Source organism: Leuciscus leuciscus (genome assembly GCF_965113295.1).
Source record: "Leuciscus leuciscus genome assembly, chromosome: 17".
Lineage (NCBI taxonomy): Eukaryota > Metazoa > Chordata > Actinopteri > Cypriniformes > Leuciscidae > Leuciscus > Leuciscus leuciscus.
In genome coordinates, this window is record NC_138741.1 from 10,965,924 (window position 1) to 10,993,444 (window position 27,521).

Consider the following 27,521-nt stretch of genomic DNA (forward strand, 5'->3'; position numbering starts at 1 on the left):
GTCAATTGCGCTGGGTGCAAGATAGGGCCCAGTAAGTTTTTTTGAAAGAAATTAACATTTTTATTCAGCAAGGATGCATTAAATTGCTCAAAATTGACAGCAAAGACGTTTAGGCCAACAAGTAAAAAGAGATTTCTATTTCAAATAAATGCTGGTCTATTAAACTTTCTATTAACCCTCTGATGGTCTATATTTATGTCTACACTCGTGTTTTTTGGGGTCTCCAGAGACCCCAGACAATAACATTTAATTTTGTAACAAGATAATAGTTTTTTTTTTTTACAAATGTAATTTTATTCTGTTTGTTAATGTTTTTACTCAACATTTGTGCAGTTTTTGGAGAATTTATGATATCTTTTAAATTTCTATAAATAAATAAATAAATATTTATTTAAATAAGCTTTTTACAAAAAAACAGCATTTGATGTAAAATTCACTTTATAAAAGACCCAGATTTCTAACTTTCATTCATGGGGATAACATGGATAATTTTAAATGGTTTAATGTAACATTTATGCCCATTTTTTGGAAAATGCAGTTTTAAAATAAAAAAAAATATCACTTTAACCACTAGATGGCCATAGAGCTCCACTATATGCTATTTGCTATTTGACTACCTGAAAGATATCTTTTCGCAAGTTGGATTCAGTTGGATTCATATCTAAATATTATAAAATCACAATTATAACAAAAATAAAATATTTTTGTCAAAGTTTAGCATCTTTAGCAGCTTTTTTTTGTAGTTCTAGAAAGTGTGAAGAGCCGTAGAAGGTTTCATACCATTTGGACAAAGGGAACATTTTTTTTAATTTGAGCAAAAGTCATTTGGGGTCAAAAAGACCCCGTAAACCATCAGAGGGTTAATCAAAGAATCCTGAAAAAAAAATAAAAAAAAATCATGATTTTCACAAAAATATTAAGCCGCCCAACTTTTTTCAACATTGATAACAATAAGATTGATATTATTGATAACAATTAGAAATGTTTCTTGGGCAGCCAGCAAATCAGCATATCAGAATGATTTCTGGAGGATCATGTGACACTGAAGACTGCAGTAATGATGCTGAAAATTCAGCTTTGTCATCACAGTAATAATTTACAGATTAATGTGTATTCAACTAGAAAACACTTTTAAATAATATTAAATAATAATATTAATAATATTTTACAGTATTACTGTAACGCTTAGATCCACAGAAGGCAAAGTTTTTTTATTATAAAAGAACATAAGATTTATTATGAACTCAGAATAACAAGCCAACACACAAAACAGTGTGCTAGCTAGTGCACAGACAACAACCGACAATGAACTGAGGGACCAAATGAACTTAAGTAGTGGTGCAAACAAGGTTAATTGAGACACGGCTGAACTAAGAGGACTAATCATCAGTAACCATGACAATTCATAAGTGGCGGGAAACTAGACAAAGGAAACATGTGACTGAATGAAACCAAAACAAACTGAATGTGACTGTGACAATTACTGTTTGTACTGTATTTTTAATCACATAAGTGCAGTCTTGGTGAGCATAGAAGACTTCTTTCAAAAACATTAAAAAATCTTACCAACCCCAAACTATTTAATGGTAGTGTTAGTTTCTCGTTTCTGCTTTCAAATGATTTCACTGCTTTTCCACTGAAAATTGGCTCCATTCACTTCATTTGTGTCTCATGTAACCCTTTTTTTATAAAGAAAATAAGGGATGAGTCAAAATGTATTATTTTTGGGGGTACGCTGTGCCACAAATGCTGTTGATTGAGGTTATCTTTTATCTGAGATGATCCTATCCTGAACTATTCCTTCTCTTATTCTGTCTCCTCCTCATTCATCAGCAGCTACGCTCAGTGTAGTTTTGTCTCTGATGTACGTTTAAACATTCCCATCCTCCCTCTTGGTCGGTATGTGTATCCAGCTGTCACGATGAGGCATGTACAGTGTAATGATGTTCGATGTTGAGAAGTCGACATTAGATTTGAAATAAAATACCTTCTTGAAATTCTGTCTTATTGAACATGCTCATCATTCAGTCGAAGAATGGATCTTCAGCTTCTAGATGTTGAAGAGTGACTTATTTTTTTCATTTTTTCTCTGCTCAGTAAGCCAGAGATGCATGCACAGGTGTTATTTGACATTCATGTCACACACACACTTGATTCCAAAGCAAAAGCATCATTGAGCGGAGTTTCTGATCCTTGATCTCGGGTCTTACAGGAGTGAACACTCAGCCAGCTCTGAAGTGAATTGCTTCACTAATACACACTAGTCATAATACTCCAAAGAGCCTTTCAAATTTACAGCTCATTTTCTGTATCATTTCATGTTTGAGATTGCGCCTAAACTCCTAAGTATATCTCAGAGGGAGAGAATTAGTCTTTAAACAGCATGAAATCAAAATGGACCCCATTTACACTTTAAACACACTGTTGTTTCCTCAAGGAGCTATGATGAGCTGACCCGAAAAAGTGCAAATCATGTATTTAAACTAAATTTAAAAAGAAAACATTTCATGGCCTCCCTTGGAACTTGCAATGGCCCTGCATGGAAAAAAAAGTGTTTTTAGTTTACTTGATTTCACAATGTTCTTGAATAGATGCATAGAATTAAAAAAATATATATTAAAATGTTTTCTTTGCTACTTGTGTAACCAGGCAGGGCTCAACAATACAGACCTTCTTCTTTTCTTTCTGGCCCAGTTCACCAGAAAAAAAAAAAAAAAAAAAAAATATATATATATATGCATGCTATTTTTGCTAAAGAAATATAGCTTTCTTTCTTTATTTTTCTTACTGATTTGTTTTCTACAAAAAAGAACATTTGCAACAAGCATGAAATGATATAGCGTCATTGCTGGAAAATGATAACATACGATGCAAAATATCACCGATTCGTTTGTAGTTTTTCACACAACAGTTGATGACTTTGACAGATCATTTATGCTATTTTTGTGTTAGTCAGTGGTGACAAATCATCAGAATTTGCTATAGCAATGTGGAATACATCACATAAAGCCAAACATTAAGTTTACAGGGCATAAAAAAATGGATCAGTGAATGTAAACTTTTATTGGCAACTAGCCTAAAACTCTCTCACACTGGCCCCAGGCCAGCAGCCATCCTTGAGCTAGAAAATAATATTTCTAATATATTTGCTTATTAATAATATGCCCACTTATCATAATAGAATCAAATCTGATGGACAAAATCAAGTCTCACTCTACATGATTTCTTGATGAGTATTCCATAAAATTGTGAAATCATGTTGTTCTTCCTTGTGTGCGCGCTCGTGTGTGTAGAATATATTTTAAAATGTAATTTACTGAATTTTTTATAATTTACTGAATTTTCAGCATCATTACACCAGTCTTCAGTGTCACGCGATCCTTCAGAAATCACTCTAATATGCTGATTTGATGCTCAATAATTTCTTTTCTTTTTTTATCAGTGTTGAAAACATTTAATTTATATTAATTTATTATTTTAATATACTGCTTAATGTTTTTGTGGAAGCCATGATACTTTTCAGGATTCTTTGATGAATAGAAAGTTCAAAAGAACTGTGTAAAAGTCTTTACTGTCAATTTAATCCATCCTTTCTGATGAAAAGTATTTATTTTTTACCTCAAACATTTGTGTATGTAACTCAAACAGCAGTGTATAATCAAATCAGAAATAATCATACTACTACTATTATTCTGATTATTAATAGTACTTCACTAAACTGCGGTGTTGCAGTACTGTGAGTCAGATGCAGTTGTTAGGAGGAGCTCCTGCTGTTTAACGGGCTATGAGAGGTTTGCTGCACAGTGTCACTTCTCTTAGATCAATAGACTGGGAATTGTCCTGGAAATGAATGGGCTTGTACTTGTCAGCTCGGTCCCTGTGGGTCAGCCTCTTCATTACCAGTGAACACTGTCCCTGGCCCAACACTTTAGTACATAGAAAAGAGATGGGCCTGTCTGCGTGGAAAAAAAAATCGACTGTAGAAATCTGTTCTAGAAATCGAATTTACCAGTACCATATATATATATATATGAAGAGTTCAGATGCAAAAGCCTCTAAATGCCATCTGAAATTTTCTTATAGAATGATCATTTCTATCAAGCTCGTATATTTAAATTCAATAATTTCACTTAAATGGCAATGAAGATTACCTATTAATTGTCATTTAAGTGAAATGACTGAACTTAAATACACAAGCATGATAAAAATGATCATTCTATAAGAAAATTTCAGATGGCATTCAGAGGCTTTTGCATCTGAACTCTTCATTCATATGTATGTGTGTGTGTGTGTGGGTTTTTTTTCTGTGAAAAGGGATAGTTTTTAGAGATGCACCGATTCTAAATTTCTCAGCGAAAATGATAAATTATACCGATAGCCGATTATTCAGAATGATATCTGCCGATACCGATAGTTTGCTTTTCTTAAGGGGAAAAAAAGGTCTCTCTCAACTAATGCTGTAAACTGTAAAGGGAACCCTCTCATTTGGTAAATTACTATAATATTAGAGGTTAAAATTAACAACAGAGCCCAAACTATTATATTCAACTGCTAGTTATTTCCAGGTATAATAATAACACTGAATTAATTAAAAGCTGAAATGTTTGTGTATTCATTTGCACATAAAGTAGCTTTCATAAACACCTGTCTTCGAACATACATATATAATTAACAGTCAGTAAGGTCCTCTCTAGTGTTTATTTATAGCTAATTATCTGTGAACATTGGATAACTTTCCTGAGGCAATGCAATGTTTAGTGACATATTGTTCACAAGCTGTTATATTGACGTCTCTGTGGTTGAAACACAGATTGAGTGATTGACTTGAGACATGATTCATTTCAGTAAGTTGTGCTGTATCTTTCAACATATCTTTTTATTGTTCATTCATGTTTTTTCGTGCTACAGTATTAAAGTGGAAGAAAAGACTCGCGCTCCACACTGCCGCTTAAACCGGGGCACTACAGCGATCTCACGTCACATTTAAAGGGTTAGTTCACCCAAAAATGAAAATGATCCCATAGTTTACTTAAAGTCGCATTTCTTCAGCCAGGCATTCATATAATCTTACAGTTCAAACTACAATCCGGCCTCTAGCTCATAAATGCCAGAGGAGAACTGGCCCCCGACTGAGCCTGGGTTCTCCCAAGGTTTTATTTTTTCTCCATTAGGTCACCTGATGGAGTTTTAGGACACCATTAGGTCACTTGATGGAGTTTTTCGGTTCCTTGCCACTGTTGCCTTTGGCTTGCTCAGTTGGGGATATTTTGGGGATATTTAATTTAATTTTATCAATCAATAAATTCCTCTTGAAACAAACTTTGTTGTATTATTTTAATTTAATACTGTGAAGCTGCTTTGATACAATCTGTATTGTGAAAAGCGCTATACAAATAAACTTGACTTGACTTGACTTGACTTACTCACTCTCAAGCATCATAGATGAATATGACTTTCTTTTTTCAGCCAAACACAATCAGAGTTATATTAAAAAAATATCCTGACTCCTCCCAGCTTTATAATAGGAGTGAATAGTACTTTGTTTTTTGAAGCCCAAAAAAGCACATTCATCCATCATAAAAGTAATCTATAGAGCTCCAGGTGGTTATTAAAGGCCTTCTGAAGTGAAGCGATGCGTTTTTTGTAAGAAGAAAAAAATCCATAATTATAACTTTATAAACTGTGATCACTAGCTTGCGGTAAAGTCCGTAAAAACCGCAGACCTGGCAACCATGACTACATGTGATTTTTCTTTAGCTTCAACAGCCCTAAATTCAACACAAGGAAAATGTCTCTTCTTCAAATGTGTTCTTCACACACAGTATGAGTTGCAGTCTGACAAGTTTCCCCCCTCCTTTTGATTAACAGGATATAATCGTCCCTGATCCTCAGCTATGAAAATAATTGCTTTTATCGGCCGATACCGATTATTGGCCGATACATCGGTGCATCCCTAACAATTTTAACTCTTTCTCTTTTCTTTTTTCTTTTAGTTCATTCTTTAAAGCTGATGATGACGACGCCCCCATCAAACGCTGTCCTAAATGTAAAGTCTACATAGAAAGAGACGAGGGCTGTGCCCAGATGATGTGTAAGAACTGCAAGCATGCTTTCTGCTGGTACTGCCTGGAGTCTCTGGACGTAAGTACACAGTGTCCAAAATATCTCATCTTAACACTCCTAACGTCATGCTGCTATCTTACTGTATTTTTATTGGCCATGTCCGCACCACTGAGGCGGCGTGTTAGTCCTTCAATCAAGGCCGTAAATGCAACACTGTCCTTTATGCTGCTGTCCCGAACACCCACGTACTGTAGATAATGACCGGCCTCTTGTAAATTGTGTGTTTGACAGGACGACTTCCTCCTGATCCATTATGACAAAGGACCATGTCGGAACAAATTAGGCCACTCCAGAGCCTCGGTGATCTGGCACAGAACGCAGGTGGGTGCTTATGGGAAGGAGCACACGTTTTCTTATTTCTTTTCTTTTCTCTGCAGTGTTCAAAACGAGTACACATGCATCTACACGTGACCAAGTCATAGGCATCCATTCAGACACAAGTGTTTGTTCATGAAGTAAGTGGTTGTCTGGTTCGAGCAGGTGATACCTGCTGTTTCACAGCAGATTATATGTAAGAAGGTCTCTTTGGGACAAATTCACTAAAATTATTCATCAAATGATGGAGAAGAGCTGTAGAATCTGCCATATATTTAGAACAGTTTAGACTAGCACATCTTAAAAGGCCAGCTCGGGTACTCCCACCTCCCTTCCTTTTTCTTTTGTTAGCCTAAATAATGATAGGAGAATATCACATTTGAAAGGGCTGATATAAAAAAAATCATAATACTAAGAAAATATCAGCCTCTTTCTTGGATTAAAGGCATATATAAAAACACAAGGCTCATTAGTCCCACTGTCCATTATGTATTTCTTAATAGCTTTGAAAAAATATGTTTTCTTATGGTTCAAAAGTCAGCACAAATAGTGTTGAAAAAAAGCCTTTAAGCGATGTCATTAGGAACTGAGAGAAACATAGTATGCAGAAAAGTCTGTTTGAAACAACCCTCCAAAACTTTACTCCTAATTTCCTTTCTTGAAATATGACACAACTTCATCTATATATATATATATATATATATACACACACACACACACACACACACACACACACACACACACACACACACAGAGTATATATATATATACAGTATATGTGTGTGTATATATATGCATATATATGGTTTATAGCATATTCTTTATATGAAGTTGTGTCATGACAATTAAAGATGTATTGAAATAAGAATGTGGAAAGTATGTATAATTCATAATGTTTAATTTATAATTATAATTCGAAGTACTTTTAATATTAAATATGTATTAATATTAATCATGGTACCCACATGGTAAATTTTGTTGATTTAAAAAAAAAAGCATTGTATCAGGAATATTTTTGTAATTTATAATAATGACATTTTTTAGGGGAAATTAGCTTAATTTTTATGAAAATGTGTCAATGCAAAAAAATAATTAAACTTAATGATAATTTTTTTTCTTTTTGCAATATGTTTCTTTTGTTTTTCTTTTAATTTTAAGGTGTAATTCTGATACCCTTATTCGCCTTATAAACCTCGAGTTTCACACGCTCGTCGTTTCATATGCTGAACATAATGTCGAAAAGGTGAGATGGCCCTGAAACTACGGAGAGCTTTCGGTACTTCTGCACAAAGACATCTGTTGCTCTGCAGGGAGGAGTGAGTCATATTAAGCTTTGTAAGAGCGCAGCGGCTCTGCTTCAGCCCTATGAGTTTGAATTTTACAACGTTTCAGCCGGGCAGCATCAGAAATTTGATTCTTTATGAATTAGTAAAGACGGAGCTGCCGGTCCAGGGTTTGAACCTCAGGGTTTGGCAACACTCTTCCATTACGCCACTTTACTCTCCTCCTCTCATGCCATTCCACACAAGAGCTCTGAGAAAAAAGAGACCTAAAGTGGAGGGACTTTTACATAGAAACAGAAATAGTGTGCAACGCTATAATTTGTCCCATGATAAATGGGTATTGTCATCTTCGGAATGCTGAGAAGATTCCGCATGGAGGAATAGAGGTCTATTGTATCCTATTCCCTGTTCAGAATTCAGAGATTGTTTTGCATCCAGAGAAAATTAGTTTTACATGGTGCTTCTACAGTGATGTGAAATATGTGTAATTTTGTTGGCCCATGATGTTGACATATTCTATATAGTTCATGCATAAGATGAACTCAATCTCTGTTCCATTTTGCAACAGTTATAAACTCTAAGGCTCTGACGCCCCTATGTGGTGGAAGATGATGCAGCATCAGAACGGTGGATTTTTGTTTACTTGGGACATTTTTGCCCTTTTTTGTTTTATTTTTGTTCCGTTTCTTACTTTTATTGATTGCAGAGTAGAAAGAGTGCTAGAAAGGATGGTGAGAAGGAGGATGAGCAAGATTAGGAAAGAAATGTGTTCATATATTGTCTTGCTTTTGTCTTACTAAAAAAACAACAACATAACAGTTATTTATCTTGTGATCATTTCAATTTAGATAAGAAACAAAATGACTCAAGGTTACACTTTATTTTAAGGTGTCCTTGTTAGAGTGTAATTATACATTTAAATACTGAGTAATATTAATTAACTACATCTACTTACCATAGGGTTATTATGGTTAGGATTGGGGTTTGGTTTAGATTAAGTTGTGTGTAATTATGCATAATTTACGGTTGTTATTATTATTATTATAGTAACTAGGACACTGTAAAATAAAGTGTTATGACTCAATATATTAAGGAACATTTCAATGAAAAGTAAAAATTCTGTCATAATTTACTCATCCTCACCACTCATCCAATTTTTTAAGAATTGTCCACAGTTTTAAAACAGTGATGTTTCAAAGTGGCCATATACAAACAACAAAAAACATGAATTTATTCAACAATAGGCCTAAACTAAAATACAATTCAATTTCTGAATTAAAATTCATTTTGATTTTTTTTTTTGGAGGGCATAAAGTAAAAATAAAAAAATAAAATCAGGGTGTCCTTATATCATAATGAAGAAAGAATGAAAAGAATAAAAGTCTTGACTTCTTATTGAATTTAGTTTGTGTTATATATATATATATATTTATATATATATAATATGTGTATACTCAAAAGGTTTCAGTTTGTAAGGAAAATGCATTATTAGTTTTACTTGATGACATTGACACATGACATTAAATTTAAACTTGTCTTGAAAATGGTAGTTTTTAAACTAATATGAAACCAACTTGAATGCAAAAAGTACAAGAAAACCTGTACATGTGTTTTAAACTTCTTTTTTTTTTTTTTTTTTTTTAAATAGTTTCTTTGTGGACACTCTTTCTTATCATTGACGTTCATATGACGTTTTCATCTGTTTCTCCGCAGGTTGTTGGAATCTTTGCTGGTTTCGGCCTCCTCTTACTGGTAGCCTCTCCGTTCCTGCTTCTAGCTACACCATTCGTGCTGTGCTGTAAGTGCAAGTGCAGTAAAGGCGACGATGACCCTTTACCCACCTAACAGCTCGGCGTGAGCAGTCCCTGTACGAGGAATTCCGGTCATCTCCTTTAATCCTTTTTCTTTTCCTCCTCCGCCTTCGAGCTCTTCATCAACCGGTGGGACTTGCGCATTTGAAGCCGCAACACGGGCCATCTCACGCCACGGTTACTGTCACAGCTAGCTGAGTAGGCTCCATCCCCACAGGCCCGATGAGACTAAAGCAAACCTCGTGAGGCTAATGCTTGCTTAGGTGGAGGATTCGACAGGTGGGGGTCCCCTTAGCGGACGTTACAGAAAGAGCACGGTGCTGTTCCATCCGGGCGCTTGACTATTTTGTGGATGTTTCGCATATGTGGCTCTTATGGAGGATTCTGTTCTAACAGAAAATATATTCAGTGTGTTTGTCTGTCTGTTTCTATGTTCATAGTAGCATTTCAGTCACATGGCCTATTCTTTATTACTTGTTTTACACAGATAAGGGGCTTTTCTGACACCTTTAAATGCTCTTAAGAGAGTAGATTTCATTTCTGGGCTCAAATATACAGCTTAATACTACTTTACATGTTTATTATAAGCTAAATTGTAGATTCAAAAAGTTTTAATAGCACTTATTGTTCTGTTCATGTCACTTCATTGTCTTTCAGTCTAAAACTACAGATAAACCTAGTTTGATTTTGCTGGTTTTGGCTGTTGATGTCATCAGGAGATGATATTTGCCAATGAAATTTCTTAAATACAGTTTTTAGCCTTGAGATTGAGTCACTGACGTCCCTGGATTTAAAGCATAAATAATATTCCAAAGCAGGGCTGTTGTGCGAGTTTACAGTGCCAAATATTGGCCCAATGAAAGTGGCACTTAAAGGCTTATCTGAACACCCAACATCTAAATGCGAACTGTCAAAATACTGCAACCAAATAGAAAGTTTTTTTAAGCTCTTTCAACAAAACAATTCTAATTTGTTTCCTTTTTTGTAGCTCTTTATTTTTTTTTCTCAGATAGTACAGTTTGTATCTCTCGCAGCATTTGGGATTTTGGAACAGTCACTGTAATTCAGGCTGGGATTATACACTGATTTCAAGACTGTTTGGCTTAAACATCTTTACAAGTCCAGCACTGTATCTATGCAAGTTCATATAACTTGTGGTTTCTGCTGTCTTGAACTGAATGGATTATATGGACAAGTTCGAGTGTTCTAGTTAAAAGGAAGAATATATCAAATTATGTTCAACAGTTTCTGAAAAGCCATTACAAATACTTTTTTTCTTTCATTTAATAGACTGGTTCTAAAATATAGGCATGAGACTGAATGTCAACATCTTGCCTGCACCACCTGGAATAGCAAGTGTATTTTGTATCATATGTACCTAGAAATATTCAAATCAGAGCACCTGCCATATGTGTAGCTGTATAATATGTAGCTCATTAGGTTTCCTCAAAATCCTTGGTGCGATTTCATCATCTCTGCCATTTTACATTCATGTTATGTAATGGAAGTGTGCCATATCGGAGGTTGATATGACAAAGTGAATGTTTTTTTCTTTTGTAATACAACATTCGTTTATCCTTCTAGAACCCACAGTATTTATAAAGTTGATTTCTGGTGAATATTTCATGTTAGTCACCTCCATCCTTTGGTAGCAACCTGCATTATCCTGTTTTAGCCTTAAAGTTTTTGAGTACCTCACTGGTTTTCTCTCCTGTAGCTTTATGTTTTTTGTTTCATTTTATAATTATTTATGTATTTATCCTCAGGTCCTCTTAGATTAATAATTTTGGCACTTCTTTTGAACTTGTGTGATGTTTAAAGGTATACCTTTATGCATATGTATCTAAAATGTTGTATATGAAATGGCCATGATATAGATCTCAAAATTGATTTTGGTACATTATTCTGAAGTAAGAATCAGCATGATCAAATTAAAGCACAGCATCATTGTCAGTTATGAATAGCACACAAGTTACTCGATCCAGCTGAATCTAATTATGCTCATTATTCAGCAACATTTGGCCATTTCATGTAAAGTAATGCTTATATATACATGTATATATTGACAATCATGCCAAGCAGGGTTTTAAGACATTGATGAGGGAACATTTTTTGACAGTGTACTCAAAGCAGAACTCCGATGTTGTATGGGCTTTATAAATTTAGCTGCTTGTATATTATTTTTTTGTTGTGATACTGCATTTGATGTTCTTTTTTTATTGCATACTGTGATTATGAAATATTAGTTGTACAATATAACCGTTTCCTTCAGGGTTATTGAATTCAGTCAAGTGCTGTTTTTATTCACTTTTTTCGTTTTTGAGTTGCGTCATGTTTCCATCTGAACTGTAATTTGTTTCTATTCCTACATCTAATTAGAAATAATTGTGGCTTTACATGTAAACCGGGAAATACTCCTTGATGTACACTATAGATCTTGCAAACAACCAAAAACTGTATGGTTCCTGTTTGTAGGAATTTGCTTGTTGCACAAAACCTAGCCTTGCAGATTGATTTTTATATTTCCAGATGAAAACTCCCGAAAGCTCTTATAGTTTGGAGTCAGAGCAAGAATTTGGAAAGCATGTCTTTTTTTCTTTTTCACCACAGTGGTCTGATGTTTGTATTGATGTCTGTCTTTCACACTTGACTTTTGCCTATTCCAAATATTAATTAGGCCTATTATTTTATTTGTTTTGACTTGTACCCCTGTAAAACATGACTGGGTTTTTAGGGACCTTGGCTTTGCCATTGCTTTTTAAACTAGTTTTGCCTTTCACTCTTAGATGGCCTTTTTATGTATCATGTGTTTGTTTTTGATACATCATAAAGAAAATATGTGTTTTATTCTCTATAAATCAGAACCAAATTCCACCTGTACAGTACGATGTAAAATTGCATGTATGTGAAGTCTTGAGGATAAAAAAATTCAACTACAAAAACAACATATTTTGTATCATCTCTGCCACTAACACTGTGACATTAAAATGTATTCATGTTCATATTTCCCTGTCATTTTGTTTATATTTACATTTTGGTTATAATGTTAATAAAACTGTTTAGTAGGCCACTGTTGAAAAAAAGATACCATTAAAAACATAGATTAAAAAATTTAATAATTCAGGATGTGCTGAAAAATAAAACAACGTTTGCCAAATATGGATAAGTAAAATAATTTCCTTCACCTTTTCATTTAATAATTTCATATTATTAGGCAACTGCTTTGCACTTTTATATGTTTTATAATTGTTAAGAATTTTTTCTTCATACCATACTCCATTTGGAATGTTGTTGGATGACAAAAAGCAGAATATTTAATTAACGTAATGTTGATTCTGGGTAAAACGATGAATGAAAAGGCCCCTCATTTTATTTGTATTTAATTTTTTTTACTTTTATCAGTTTTATTGGTGTGCCTTGCTTTATTATTTATTTCATTATTTAAATGTCATAAATCATGTTCATAAAAAAATAATAATAATAATAAAAAAAAAAAAGCACGATACCGGTAGTAAATCGAATTTAAAAAGAAATTCAAAATAAAAGTTCCCTCTTCCTGGGAATTCAATCGTTGCCCGGAAGTAGAGTCGCTAGAATTCTTCCTCAGATCAGATTGATATCGCGGCGCAAATGTGCAGGAAGGACTGAGACGTGCAGGAAGGACTGAGACCTGCTGAAAGCTGTGGCTGTTCGACGTGTATTATCTCATTTTTATGGACTTTCGGCATTCACCCGGATCGTATCCTGTCAAATATTATACTATTTGATGCCTTCTTTCATAGTCGCGTCTAATAAGCCGAACAGAAGAGAAGGTGCTCGTGAATATTGGTAAATAACGGACAGTAAGTTAGATGTTGACAGCAGAGACCATCCAAACATGGTGCTTTGACAGAAGGGATGCTGCATCGCCAGTATGGAGTCTTTAATATTTTATTTAGTGCTGTCAGCTCCACTTCTTGTCCATTCTGCTGTGAAACCAGCTTCTTTTGAAGAAGAATTGAGAAATCAGGAAGAGCTACAAGAGTTTGGTAAGTTACTCTGAGAAAGCTATTTAAATCGGCTCAACAAGGAAATGCGAGTTCAAACTACTAAATATAACGTTACTGGTTTCTTAAATGGGGATGTATAAATATGGGTTATCTTGATTCGTGAGTTCAGTCTCCCTTCCTTTTCCTGTTTTGACTCAGTCATGACTGCTTATGTTAGTTCATTTCCTCAAACAGGGAAGGTGCTGTCTTTGCAGACTGAATGGAAAGGCATTTTGATATGCTTCTCTTGTGGTAGAGTCTATGTTTGGGTCACTGTATGATCATATACATAAACTTACAGTCTGTAGAACTGACCCAGGAATATTTCATCTTTAATGTGTTGTTTTGTGATTTAAAAGGTGTGTGTTGGTAAATAGTGGTGTTCTGCAGGAATGGTGATATACTGTATGTGCATTACTTCATCCAGATGAGCTCAGCTTCTTACTGTCAGACTTTGATGTGCTCCCTGCATCCGGACTCCAGCTTCACTCGCTCCGGAAGAGAGATGTTGATGCCCAGTCACATGTGGAGCGGCTGGTCAGCTTCACAGCTCTCCAGAGGTAAAGCTAACAGACCCACACATGCCTCTCTCTTGCTATTACATGGCAGATCATGTGATAATCTGTTTGTTTGTTTATTTATTAGTTATTCTCTAAACACCCCTCTATTTTGTCATTTAAAAAAAATAGATATAGAATAGAATAAAAATAAATAGTACAAATATATAATTATAATGATAATGTATCTGTATTATTTATTTTTATTCTATTCTATATCTATTTTTTTAAATTGCTAGTGTTAATCTCTTATGACCACCCCTGACATATTATTATAATAATAATAATAATAATAATTACATTTGTGTATTTATTGTTTTATTGTATTTATTTTTATTTATTTAAAAAAACTTATTTTATAATAGATTTTTATTCATATATTTTATTTATTTAATTTTATATTATCTTTATATATATATATATAATATTATTATTATTATTATTATATATTTTTTTCTTGTATCTTATCTATTTTATTTTATTTTATTTTACTTCTTTATGTGTGAGAGTGTTTGTGTTATTTTCTCTTGCCACCTCTGACCTCAATTCATGATTTTGAGGCTGATTATTATTTTAGATTTTCACTGCACTAAAAACATGTTTATTACATCTTTTTTCAAAGGCACTTCAATCTGTACTTGACAACAAACACAGACCTTTTCACGGACAACTTCAAGGCTGTTTTCGTAGATGAGAATGGGAAAGAGGACCAATATGATATTCAGTTACAGAATTACTTTAAAGGACACCTAGTGGGTAAGACATGCGATGAGGTTATTAGCCTCGGCTGAGAACCGAATTTTTTTTGTTTTTCATCCATGATTGTTTGCTATCCCATCAGGAGATGAGCACTCACGTGTGCAAGCACACATAGACGGGGACGAGTTTTCAGCCCACATTCTTACTGAAGAGGCTGAATATAATGTAGAGGTGATTTGTTTATACATGATCCTCAAATTCTTCATACGTTAAAGCATTTAAAATTAGTTTTACAAAGTACTTTTTTTTTTTCAGTATGTTTCAGTATCTCTTGTCTTCTTCATTAGCCCTTGTGGCGGTTTACAGAGTCGCCTCCTGATGGCCGATTGCTGGTGTACCGCTCAGAGGACATTAAGAATATTAGTCGACTGTCCTCACCCAAAGTGTGTGGATATGTGAACGCTGATGCCCAGGATCTCCTGCCAGAAGAGGCAGCAGGACAAACGGAAATGGAGGAGGGTGTGTATTTACATATGTATAATAATATTGATGATAATAATAATGTTTTATTTATGAAGGGCCTTACCCGAGCTCAAGGTCACTGCACAGGGAGATAAAGCAGACATGACATCAACAAGATACACACACACACACACACAGTAAAACACTAGACGGAGGTAGGCTGAAATTACTTTGAGAAAAGTTTCATGGACCACATTTTGAGAAGTGCCAACAAATCCTCATGAATAAAATCAAGTCTCGCTCACATTATCTTCTAAATATTCTGTTTTTTGAAAATTTCAGAAAATATGTTATTTAACAGAATTACACTACCATTCAAACGTTTTATTTTTATTTTTATAAATTAATAATTTTACTCAGTAAGGATGCATTAATTTGATCAAAAGTGACTTTTACCTCAAATAAATGCTGTTTTGTTTTTTGTAATCAAAGAATCCTGATTTTTTTATCAGTTTCCACAAAAATATGAAGCAGCACAGCTGTTTTCAACATTTGTAATAATAAGAAATGTTTCATGAGCACCAAATCAGCATATTAGAATAATTTCTGAAGGATCATGTGACTGAAGACTGAAGGATGCTGAAAATTCAGCTTAGACATCACAGGAATAAATTACATGTTAAAATATATTTTAAAAAAAATAGAAACTATTTTAAATTGTAATAATATTTCACAATGTTACTGAATTTTTAATCAAATGAATGCAGCCTTGGTGAGCGCAAGATACTTAAAAAACTAAAAACAAAAACATTGCTAACTTTTGAACAACAGTGTAAATATCAAATGTTTCATGTTGTCTCAAAGGTCGATTTGTTTTGTTTTTGGCCATTTTGAGACAGACACATTTCGTTATGAGAGATGCCTAAATGGACGATAGATATTCTGTTTATTCACATGCTCATGGATGGCTCAGCGGGATTGTTACTGCATGAGTGTGTAGGAGTTATACATTAGTCTGACAAAGGCCGCCCATTCAAGCATGTAGTCACCCAGCATTGACCTCCTGCCATGAGAATTGAAAATATTCTGGAGACAAAGCACAATAATTCTGTTGAATATCTTCTTTATTTTTTGTCCTCCATTATAATATTCATGGAAGTTCCCATTGTGTAGCTTTAAATTGGATAGATCCATTTATGGATATTGATGCTTTGGGATTTACATAACTATTTAGAAATAACAAAACTCATAGTGCACAATGTTTAGATGGGTTATATGTTTTGAATGCAGAGCCTCACAACAGAGAGAGAAGATCCACACACGACCACAAGAAGAACACCTGCCCGCTGCTGTTGGTGGCAGATCATCGCTTCTTTAAGCACATGGGCCGTGGAGAGGAGAGCACCACCCTCAACTACTTGGTGAGCAAAGCACACAAAATAGAACTGGAAAGGAGGCATGTCATTGTTCTTGTACTGTACAACTGAGCAGTTTGATGCACTGGGGATACGATTCATATTAAAGGGATACTCCACTTTAAAATGAAAATTCTGTCATCATATGCTCACCCTCATGTTGTTTCAAACCTGTATGAATTTCTTTCTTCTGCTGAACAGAAAGGAAGATATTTAGAAGAATATCAGTAACCAGACAGTTTCTGGTCCCATTGACTTCCATAGTATATCTTTTTTCCTACTATGGAAGTCAATGGGACCAGAAACTGTCTGGTAACTGACATTCTTCTAAATATCTTCCTTTCTGTTCAGCAGAAGAAATACATTCTTACAGGTTTGAAACAACATGAGGGTGAGTATATGATGACAGAATTTTCATTTTAAAGTGGAGTATCCCTTTAACACCATGATATCAGATTTATTGATAAAAGTACATTGAATTTGAGCATTTTGTGTTTTTCAGATTGAGCTGATAGACAGAGTGGATGATATCTATAGGAACACATCCTGGGATGATGAATTTATAGGTTACGGTGTGCAGATTCATCAGGTGACCTTAATAACTTTCTCAGTTTTCATCTTTTCTCTTCTGCATCACTTCAGTTGATGAGTTTGACTCCTAGTTTATCTTCATATTTGTTAAAGGGATAATTGAACAGTTGAAATTTGAAACGCATGAAAAAGGCTGCAAAGGCACTTTAAATATATGTTCCATATGACCTGTGCATTACATAACAAGTTTTCAAGTTGTTATTCTTTGAAAATATTGAATGAATCACACAAGTGGTTCACTAATATGTTCTGAATGATTCATTCACAAATCAAACTGATCCATTTCTTGAGCACAATTTATTGTTTCACAAATTTATCAGTAAATAACAGCTTCATTTTAGTATTTTTCTCAAATAAAGGCTTCAGGCGATTTGTAATACAACACGCTAGTTGTATAAACCACTTTTATGATACCTTTATGCTGCTTTACATCCTTTCTAAAGCTTGAAAGCTCCAGGCTGCATGGAAAAGAACAACCGAAACATTATTCAAAACGCCTCCTTTTGTGTTCCGCAGAAGAAAGAAAGTCATACAGGTTTATGGGATTGTCCCAATGCATCCCTGATTTTCTCATTGGTAGAACTGGTGACTCAAGTCAAAGTGATCATAGCAGCTGACTCAATTCTAATACTAAGAGCTTAATGTTAGTTTCATTAGACCACCAAAATTTCCACATTTTGTCACATGGCTCGTTCTTGGCCTTTCTCAGAAGTGGCTTTTGGCATCTATTTTCTCCCATTGTGATGAAATCCATTCCATGCATTACAGTGGAGTTCATGCGCTCAATGCTTTGCCTTTTTATAAGCTTGTTATTACTTTATCTCAATGTGCAAAGTTTGATGATTCTTGCCATCTAAGATGTAAATATGCCAACAGATAATCATAAATAAGGTGCCCACAAAACTTGCCCCAGGAGAGATTCACTACAATATGGATGGAAGCCCACCTGAGAGAACTGGCGATGTGTGGGATGTGAAGAAGCTTCTGGAAGTAAGTGCCATGGAATCTTTGGAAATATACACAGGTCAAATTGTTATGATCAATCCAGTTTTGGGGTCAGTGAAGTTCGGGTCCGATGTTATCGGCTGCAGACTGTGAAAAAAGGATCGCAAATGCAACAAAAAGAAAATCACTAAACAGTGACTCTTATGGTTTGATTTGAATCATACTAACTCTTTCTGTGAATTCATTCACAATAGACTCTCTTACTGAACTGTGAGTCATTTTTCTGTTGTTTGATTCGAAATGAACCGAGATCCGCTACTGTTTGTGAACCTCAAATCAGTGTATTTACCGACAGGATGTTCATGTGACAATGTGTATTTAAAGATATTCAAAATGTTATTTAAATTAATTATTATTTATTAAATTAATTAATTTAATGGTTTTCCCAAAAATATATTGTATATAAATATTATAAGTCAAAGGGCAACATTATTATAAAAAAAATTTTTTTGGGAACCATTATCCCCCCCCAAAAAAAAAAAAAAAAAAATATATATATATATATATATATTTTTTTAAAGAGACATGGCACAATTATATCAGAATCACTATATTGAATATTTATGCACCAAATTTATATCAAAATGTAAAGAAACTTCTGAATGACCATCTTTATCAAGTAATTCTGTATTTTTATTTTATTTTAAAGAGACATTTTGACTTCTAAAGCTGAGAGCCAGAGGCTCCCTCATCTTTTTTTTTTATTAAATTTTTTTAAGAGGAGCCCCGAAACACAGATTTGTAGACTCTCACTTTCTCATCTTTCTCTGGGTTCTCTTCAGCAATTCAGTTATGACATCGCAGACAACGCCTCTGCAGTTTGCCTTGCCCATCTCTTCACCTATCAGGACTTTGATGATGGCACTCTGGGTCTGGCATACGTGGCCCCTTCCAAACAGGGATTGGGAGGGCTCTGTCCTAAACGTAAGGATCTCTACAACTGTGATCAATGGAATTCCACTCAACAGTGCTTGACTTTGCACATTAATTTTGTCTTACAGCCTACTATCCATCACACTCTGTTAAGAAACCCAGTTACCTGAACACTGGCTTGACAAGCACCATGAATTATGGGAAAACTATTCTGACTAAGGTTTGCATACACTGCTTTAAATACCACTTGGATTTTGTATACTAGATGTTTTTTAGCAGGAAGCACAGTGATGTATCATCTATCCAGGAAGCAGATCTTGTGACCACTCATGAGCTCGGACACAACTTTGGAGCTGAACATGATCCAGACAATATAGCTGGTTGTGCGCCCAGCGACGACCAGGGCGGCAAATATGTCATGTACCCTATTGCGGTCAGCGGAGATCACTTCAACAACAAGGTATTATCCATCCTGTGCTAAATGATTTCTTTTGACATGTAGTTACTTTTTCTCACTCACCTATTGTTTCCCTCAGCGCTTCTCCAGCTGTAGCAGGTTCTCAGTCAGTAAGGCGTTAAAGATCAAGGCCCAACAGTGCTTTAAGGAGAGGAGCAGTAAGCTGTGTGGGAACTCCCGTGTGGAGGAGGACGAAGACTGCGACCCTGGACTGCTTCATCTCAACGACGACCCCTGCTGCACAGCTAAGTGCAAGTTCATGAAGCAGGCACAATGCAGGTAAAGAAGCTAAACGTGATAGACCAATATATCAGCCATTTTGAGATTATTAGCATCAACTTTGCCCAGATCTAATAACAATAGTGACCGCCCACTATTTCACTATTTGGTCTTCGTTCCTGAAGTATTTTCCCCAATTACTGCCGTCATAGGGATTTCAAAAAATGCCTCAATCTAAGCCATGAACCAGATCAACAAGCTCTGAGATGTATCACGATATGAATACATAAATTAAATAGAATATATATATTTTTTTTTAAATAATATTAAATTCATTTAATAATAACCAAAAGGTAGATGAAAAAAAACTGTACTTAAGTCTTTTATGGGTTGTTTTTTGCGCAATAAATGACATTATCAAATAAAAACACTATAAAACTAAAGATTTATAGACATTGGTATATATTTATAGCAAAATGTATATATGTGTGTGAATACACTACCATTCAAAAGTTGTTTTTTAAGAAATTAATACTTTTATTCAGCAAGGATTCATTAAATTGATCAAACGTGACAGAAGAACACTGTTCTTTTGAACTTTCTGTTAATCACAGAATCCTGAAATCTTGTTTTTTCACAAAAATATTAAGCTGTACAACAGATTTTTAGCACTGATAATAGTAAGAAATGTTTTTGAGCACCAAATCAGCATATTCTAATCATTTCTGTAGGAATAATACTCTCACACACAAATATCATTGTTGCTATGAGTATTTGTGCCTGACGCTGTTTTCTGTGACCCTCAGTGACAGGAACAGCCCCTGCTGCAAGAACTGCAGGTTTGAAAGTGCAGATAAGGTCTGTCAGGAGACCATCACTGCCACCTGCAAGAACATGTCAAGGTGCACAGGTCAGCCTGCTCACACTAACTTTAATGACACGTAATAATATAATAACTAATAACATACTGTCAGTGTAGTTTATCCAGACCACTACTGACCTCACCTCTTATATTTGGTTGGTTAACTTTTTAACCCTTGTGTATCCCAGGCAAAAGCAGTGAGTGCCCCACGCCTGGTAACCTGGCTGATGATACAGAGTGTGTGGACAAGGGTCGATGTCAGAAGGGCGAGTGCAAGCCTTTCTGTGAGGCCCTGCATAACCTTGAGTCCTGCGCCTGCAATGGTAAATGTCTTGAATGACCAGTGTTGATATCTAGTGAGCAGCGATGGACAATATAATGTTGTTTCTATGTATGGCAGACTGAGGCTAGTTGTCACAATTTGTTTTTAATTCAGTTGATATTTTTCAATTTCTATATAGACACAGACCTTAATATCTTGGCTACAATAAAGCTTTTGAACATTTACTCCATTATTGCCCAGGAAAAAAGATGCGTGTCATATTTAGTTTTTTTAGTAATTAATCATTTTTGTATAAATTACTAAGTAATTGTATTAATCTCAGTAATATTTTTTTCATGGTTTTGAAAGAAGATTTTGATTTATTTGATCAAATACGCATTAATATTGTGAAATATTATAACAATTTAAAATAAGTGTTTTTAAAATTTTAAAATGTTAAAATGTAATTTATTCTTGTGATGGCAAAGCTAAGTTTTCAGCATCATTACTCCAGTCTTCAGTGTCACATGATCACTTTTGTTATTATTATTATTATCAAAGTTGGAAACATTTTTTATAAAAACCATGATGCATTTTGTCAGGTTTCTTTTATGAAATGAAAGTTCAAAAGAACAGGAAAACTTTTGATAGTGTAATTGCAGACCATGTGACTTTTATCCCCAGTCTTCCCTATATGACAGCATGTAAGATGTATAAAAAGTTACAAATTACTGGAATATTTAGGCTATTTTGCATAACATTTACTCCTAATAAATATAAGCATTTATATATTGGCATTTGTCATTATCACATTGACCGATATTGGCCTGTTAATTGAAATGGTCCATGTCCACTGAAACTTACACATTCTAATAATCGTGTTCACTGTTTTAGCCTCCATTATGAATGCAAAAGTGCTGAGTCCGTCCATTTGCTGTGATGTTTTTCAGAGACCGAGGACTCGTGTAAAGTGTGCTGTAGAAGCAGCGACGGCAAGTGCACTCCCTTCTTTAGTGGAGGGTTATTTCTTTACCTGCGCAAGGGCAAACCCTGTACCGTTGGCTTCTGTGACGGGGCCGTGAGTGCATTTCTTGTCTATCTTTTGACAATGATCATTTATCAGACTGATAAATAGTGTTTTCTATAAATGCTGTTGTGGTGTTCATTTTAGGGCAAATGCATGAAGCAGGTCCAAGATGTCATTGAACGTTTATGGGACTTCATAGACAAACTGGACATCAACACATTTGGTAAGAAAAAACAGCTAGGAATCATGCAGTGAAATTGACTTTTTCTGTATATTTAGTAAATGCCAATGGTGACTCTTTTCTGTCAATGTGCAGGGAAGTTCTTGGCTGACAACATAGTGGGATCAGTGGTGGTCTTCTCTCTCCTGTTCTGGATTCCCCTAAGCATACTGGTGCACTGTGTGGTGAGACTTATTTCACAAATTTCAATATGTTTTTCTGAATTGATTTTGTGTGAATTTTCTGAAATTCTGTTATCATTTACTCACTGTCGTGTAGTTCTAATCCTCTATCACTTTCATCTGTGAACTTATGTGGTAGAATATACAATCCATGCAATAAGTGAATGTGAATTTGGACTGTCAAGCTCCAAAAAGGACAAAAAAACCTCTATCATAAACACTATATTCTTATATATACACTATATTCTAAGTATCCTAAAGCCAAACGATACTTTTGGTATTTATTATTGATATTTTGAATTAGCGTTTTCAGTTTTCATTTAAATGAATGTTTTAGTAATTAGACAGATAGACAGAGTTTTATTAACAAAATGGTTATTGCAAGTAGGTTTATCAAAAATTTGTATCATACTTTGTCTACTCTTTAAACAGCATTATGGTAAAAATGTAACACTATGGTAACAGCTTTCTTACCTGTACGCGACAGCGTTTTGCTTCAGGCAGAACGGACAGTATGGCCTTTTCTTTTTTTTCCTCTCCGTCTAGCCTAAAACACTGTGTTTGTGGTCATCCGGGATGAAATGTTGACTACAAACACACAAAAAAATTCTTCAGTTTTTCCGTCCCTGTTCTCTCCGTATTTACAATTATTTGCCGCTTTTAGCCACTGCCTTCAAACACTCTGGATTCTTCACTGGAAACTGAAAGTAACTCACTCCCGTTGAACGTTTACTCTTTGAATTCTTGCACCCGGGAACAATACAAGTCGACACAATTATGACTACAAGTTTACTAAAAAGTATTACCTACTAAAGCAAGGTGGTATTGGACTCTGGTGGGAGTGGCCTTGGGTGGCAACATGTACAGTGTATTATTATGTTTTCCAACATATTTGGCAAAAGGGAAGATGGACAAACGGCCTTTTTTCTCTAGTCAGGTAGCACATATTATTATTTTTTATATATATATAAATTCTTCGCCTTTCTACTGTATAGGCAGCCATGTTTTATTGAAAGGCCGTTTTGCAAGCGGTTACGTTTTTCATCTAATATTTATATTTTATTTTATTTTATTTCATATTTTTTCAATCAACAAAAATGATTTGTAATAGTTCAATAAGAACACTGTGAGGAACAGTCTGAAATTTGATGGTATTTTGCCATAGCCTCATTTGTATTGCTGTCACATGCTGTCACCATGTTATACAGAAGTAAAGGCATTATGGTGATTAAATGATGAAAGAATTGTCATTTTTGGCTAAACAAGACATTACAGTGATCATCTCTCTTTGCTTGCTAATAGGACAAGAAACTGGATCAACAATATGAGGAAAACACCAAAACCATGGCGTACCCTTGTGTAAGTCCCTCTGTCATAAAACTACAACTCCCAAGATGGACTCCTTACTCATACAGCGGAGATCAGATTACTAACAGACTTGCACACTAATATGCATTAAAGTCATTCAGGACCCCAAAGTAACAAATTAACATTCAGTTAGCATGGCGTCTTTAATCAGGGCTAGTAGTGTATATGACTTGTGGCTTGTTTGCTCTGACCCTTGTGGAACCGCAGCAGATGGTGGTGGAGGTGTGTAGTAGAGCTCATAACTCAGGTGAGTGTGCGTCATCCCCCCCCCCCCCCCCCCCCCCCCCCCCCCCCCTCTCTCTCCCGGGTGTGACGAGTCGGAGCGCGCTGGTTGTGACGTGTCAGATGGGCCGACTGAGTTCAGTTCAGCTTGTCCTGTATGTCTCGTGCACTCAGTGTCAGTGAGGATGTGCTGGCGGTTTCTGGTTCAAACGTGTTTTTTGGATGCAGTTCAGTACGTGAGAGTTTTAAATGCACGGCTTTGAAACTCTTCTCTTCATTTGATTTGGTTCAAGAGATGTGAATGGATCGCATATTTTACTGCATCTAACTCAAGTGTAGCATGCTGTTCATGTTATGCATAGGGATGGGCATCGGTTTGTCTACTCACTTAGTTGACAGATACAGTAAATCAAAATACTTTAACTGTGCTTCCATTTCATTTTTTATTATTTTTGCTAATTGTAATAGATTTTTAAGAATAATTTTAGCCAAAATTAGATCCTAGATGTTACAAAAAACTGAAGAACATTTAATTTTTATTTAATTTTCTGCTCACTTTTGTGGTGAATTTTCAGTAAAAATGCTATTATAAAAACAAAATATAAATAAAAAATTATAGATTATACATTATTTTATTTTTAAACAATGGGAAAAAATGGCTAACATTTTTTTTAAGTTAACATTTAAATACCATACGGATGTTTTTCCATCGTGTCTTGGTGTTAATTCAGTCACTGTTTTAAGATGATGTGTCATGTTAAAAAATACTTCAAAACACTTAGTTTTATGCCATTTTGTTCTCGAAAACCTTTGGTTTTTTTTCATTGTGGTGTCTAGATCAGTGGTTCTTAACCAGGGGGCCAGGGCAACTCAATTATTCAGTTATTAAAAACAATAATTAAAACATAATTAAATTGCTAAAAACACAAATTCAAGATGTAAACTGAAATCATTTATTGTTATTGAAAAATATACATTTTTTTTTTATCTTTTTGAATCACAAAATATATTGTTTAATTTAATAAATCAATACACCCAGTTTAATTTTAATAATTTGTTACATTATATAGCGCTTTTCTGGGCACTCCAAGCGCTTTACATATGAAGGGGGGAATCTCCTCAACCACCACTAATGTACAGCATCCACCTGGATGATGCGACGGCAGCCATATTGCACCAGAACGCCCACCACACACCAGCTTACTGTTGGAGAGAAGACAGAGCGATGAAGCCAGTCAGTATATTGGGATGATTAGGAGGCCATGATGATGGACAGAGGCCAAGGAGCAAATTTGGCCAGGATGCCGGGGTTACGCCCCCCCCTAATATAGGGGGATCTTTAAAGAAATCAAGTTTTTAATGTTGTTTATACTGTATGTCTATGTGGTGTTTTTAATATGCTTTAAGACAAACCATGTGCAAAATTCATCATTCAACACCATTTCTGAGTATTTTCTACTTAAAACTGCAGTGTACCACCAAAGACCGTCTCAAAAACGCCCTGTTTCCTACCATCACAAAAAACAATCCTCGATCCTGTCAATGTGCGGAAAGGGGTTTTCTTCATGATGTTCAAAGTGTTTCTAATGATGCAGATTTTTAGAAGGCAGCTGTCGTGACTCTAAGATGGCGAACGGGAACATGGTTTGTGTAGCATTAGCAACACATTATTAACTGTTTAATAAGGTAGTCAACCCAAAGGCTAATCATATTAATTTCCGTTATGTCTTTGACATTGTAGAGAGCAACACATAAAACACTTTACCATTCTGATACATCGACTTGTAGATGACCCTGTATAATTCGTTCTTCCTCTCATAAATGGCTGAATTAAAGCAATATTTCCACTTGCCATTGTGTAGCATTTCCCACAGTTGACCGAGTGGATCAGGTAGTCCAAGCTGGTGTGATTGAGTGGAGGCGGAGACTAATTTGCATATTCATGGGAAAACATTTAAATATGTCATTTTGATTATCAAAGAAGGGTTTTAATGGATAAAATGATTGACTGCAGATGTGTCTACTACAGTGTTGGACAATGCGGAGCCTTTGAGTCAAAAAGGTTGCAAACCACTGGTCTAGATGATTTTGACTGTAAGAAAGAAACTTGTGATATGCAGTTATAGTGCTTTCATAATCGATCATTGCTGTCACTTCCAAGTACTCGTGCCCATCCCTAGTGATGTAGTGAATACTATGATAAGCTGTTCGGAGTCTTCCTTACTGATTCTGTCACAAACTTCTATCCTTAGAGCGCAGAGATGCTGAGCAGTCTGGATCCGGCGCCCCTCCGCATTGTCAAGGTCCCTCATCCGCCTTCAGTGGCAGCACGACCTCAGCCCCCAATGGGCCCCACGGGCCCCGCCGCGTCATCGGCACAGGAGACGCTCGCCGCCCCAGGCCCTGCCAACCTCTCCGCCGCACCCAGAGTGGATCCGCTGCGAATGGACACAATCGAGGAGGACCCCAGCGGAGACTCCTCTCACCTGGACGAGGAGGAAGGCTTCCCTCCAAGCGGCACAGCTGCCAGGTCCTTCGAGGACCTCACCGGACAGGTAATGCCATCCCGCGGGGACAAGAGACGGCTGAAGAGACAGGCGCGCATTGACAGTAAGGAGACCGAGTGCTGAGGACACTCGTATTCAAGTCAAAGATCACTCGAATGAGACAAGAGCCGTAATAAACGGTGCAATCAGGCTTCATTTTGTTGGTGCACTTGAAAGTGTATGTGACGTGTAGACTGCTGACACATTTCAGTTGGTTTTTAGAAATTTTGTACCATTCTTTTAATGCACAATTGTCATTGTTACAGATATAGTGTCACTTAAAAGCAAGTCAGTAACTGCCAAGAGAAATGATTGATGTTTGGTAAATATAAAAATTAAAGGAATAAACTCAATACGGCTTTGGACAGCTGCGAAATGCGACTAGCCTATCAGTTTTTAAAAGCAAGCAAAAATACATGTTGGCAGGTATGAACTTGAATGAATTTACAATGAAAGTTTAAGGGGTTAAAGTGAAAGTGAAAATAAAAATTCAGCCATTTGCTCACCCTCATGTCGTTACAAACATGAATAGCTTTCTCTCTTCTGTGGAACCACAAAAGGAAACATTTAGAAAATTGTGGGGGGAACACTTTATTTTTTTTGTCCAAACATTGAGAGTCTAATATTTTTTGGACCCCATTAACTTTCATTGCATGGACAAAAACAGTGTAAAACACTTTTCAGAATATCTTCTTTTGTGTTCCACAGAAGAAATAAAGTTATATAAAGGATTGGAACAACATGAAGGTGAGTAAATAATGACAGAATTTTCTTTTTAGGGTGAACTATTTCTTTAATAATTTGCCTCATATACTTCCGCTGTAACTGTTTAGGTACTTTTAATTGTTTTTATAATCTGAAGTACAAATGAAAATGATTTTATTGTGGTAATTGACCAATCAGATGCTGTCTATAGAGCTTAAAGGGACAGATCACCCAAAACAAATCCGGTCATTATTTAATCGCCCTCATGTCGTTTCAAACCCCCACCACC

The 27,521-nt window shown here is 35.4% G+C and overlaps 2 protein-coding genes across 4 annotated transcripts in view; both read left to right on the forward strand.

Moving 5' to 3' along the window:
• The window catches only part of rnf144aa (ring finger protein 144aa), a 47,694-nt gene extending 35,158 nt beyond the window's left edge, over positions 1 to 12,536 (forward strand). For all 3 annotated transcript variants that reach the window (XM_082143334.1, XM_082143336.1, XM_082143335.1), the window contains 3 exons: positions 5,994 to 6,141; positions 6,355 to 6,444; positions 9,435 to 12,536. In XM_082143334.1, coding sequence (XP_081999460.1) covers positions 5,994 to 6,141; positions 6,355 to 6,444; positions 9,435 to 9,566 — 370 coding nt within the window. In that variant the 3' untranslated portion in view covers positions 9,567 to 12,536. The remainder of the gene's footprint in view (positions 1 to 5,993; positions 6,142 to 6,354; positions 6,445 to 9,434) is intronic.
• A 582-nt stretch (positions 12,537 to 13,118) lies between these two features.
• Positions 13,119 to 27,521, forward strand: adam17a (ADAM metallopeptidase domain 17a). Its single transcript, XM_082143223.1, has 19 exons — positions 13,119 to 13,560; positions 13,988 to 14,120; positions 14,740 to 14,873; positions 14,959 to 15,047; positions 15,164 to 15,335; positions 16,569 to 16,699; positions 17,196 to 17,282; positions 18,161 to 18,274; positions 19,072 to 19,213; positions 19,291 to 19,382; positions 19,470 to 19,622; positions 19,699 to 19,898; positions 20,645 to 20,748; positions 20,889 to 21,023; positions 21,913 to 22,040; positions 22,134 to 22,212; positions 22,306 to 22,394; positions 23,694 to 23,750; positions 26,234 to 27,521. The coding sequence occupies exons 1-19, from the start codon at positions 13,446 to 13,448 to the stop codon at positions 26,609 to 26,611; spliced, it is 2,532 nt and encodes an 843-aa protein (XP_081999349.1). The 5' UTR covers positions 13,119 to 13,445; the 3' UTR covers positions 26,612 to 27,521.

Bases quoted from the DNA above. Each gene is read 5' to 3' on its own strand.
- adam17a (XM_082143223.1), top strand. From the start codon at position 13,446: ATGGAGTCTTTAATATTTTATTTAGTGCTGTCAGCTCCACTTCTTGTC. The intron at 19,899-20,644 runs GTAAAGAAGCTA...TGTGACCCTCAG, and splicing joins ATGAAGCAGGCACAATGCAG to TGACAGGAACAGCCCCTGCT. The intron at 22,041-22,133 runs GTGAGTGCATTT...TGTTCATTTTAG, and splicing joins TTGGCTTCTGTGACGGGGCC to GGCAAATGCATGAAGCAGGT.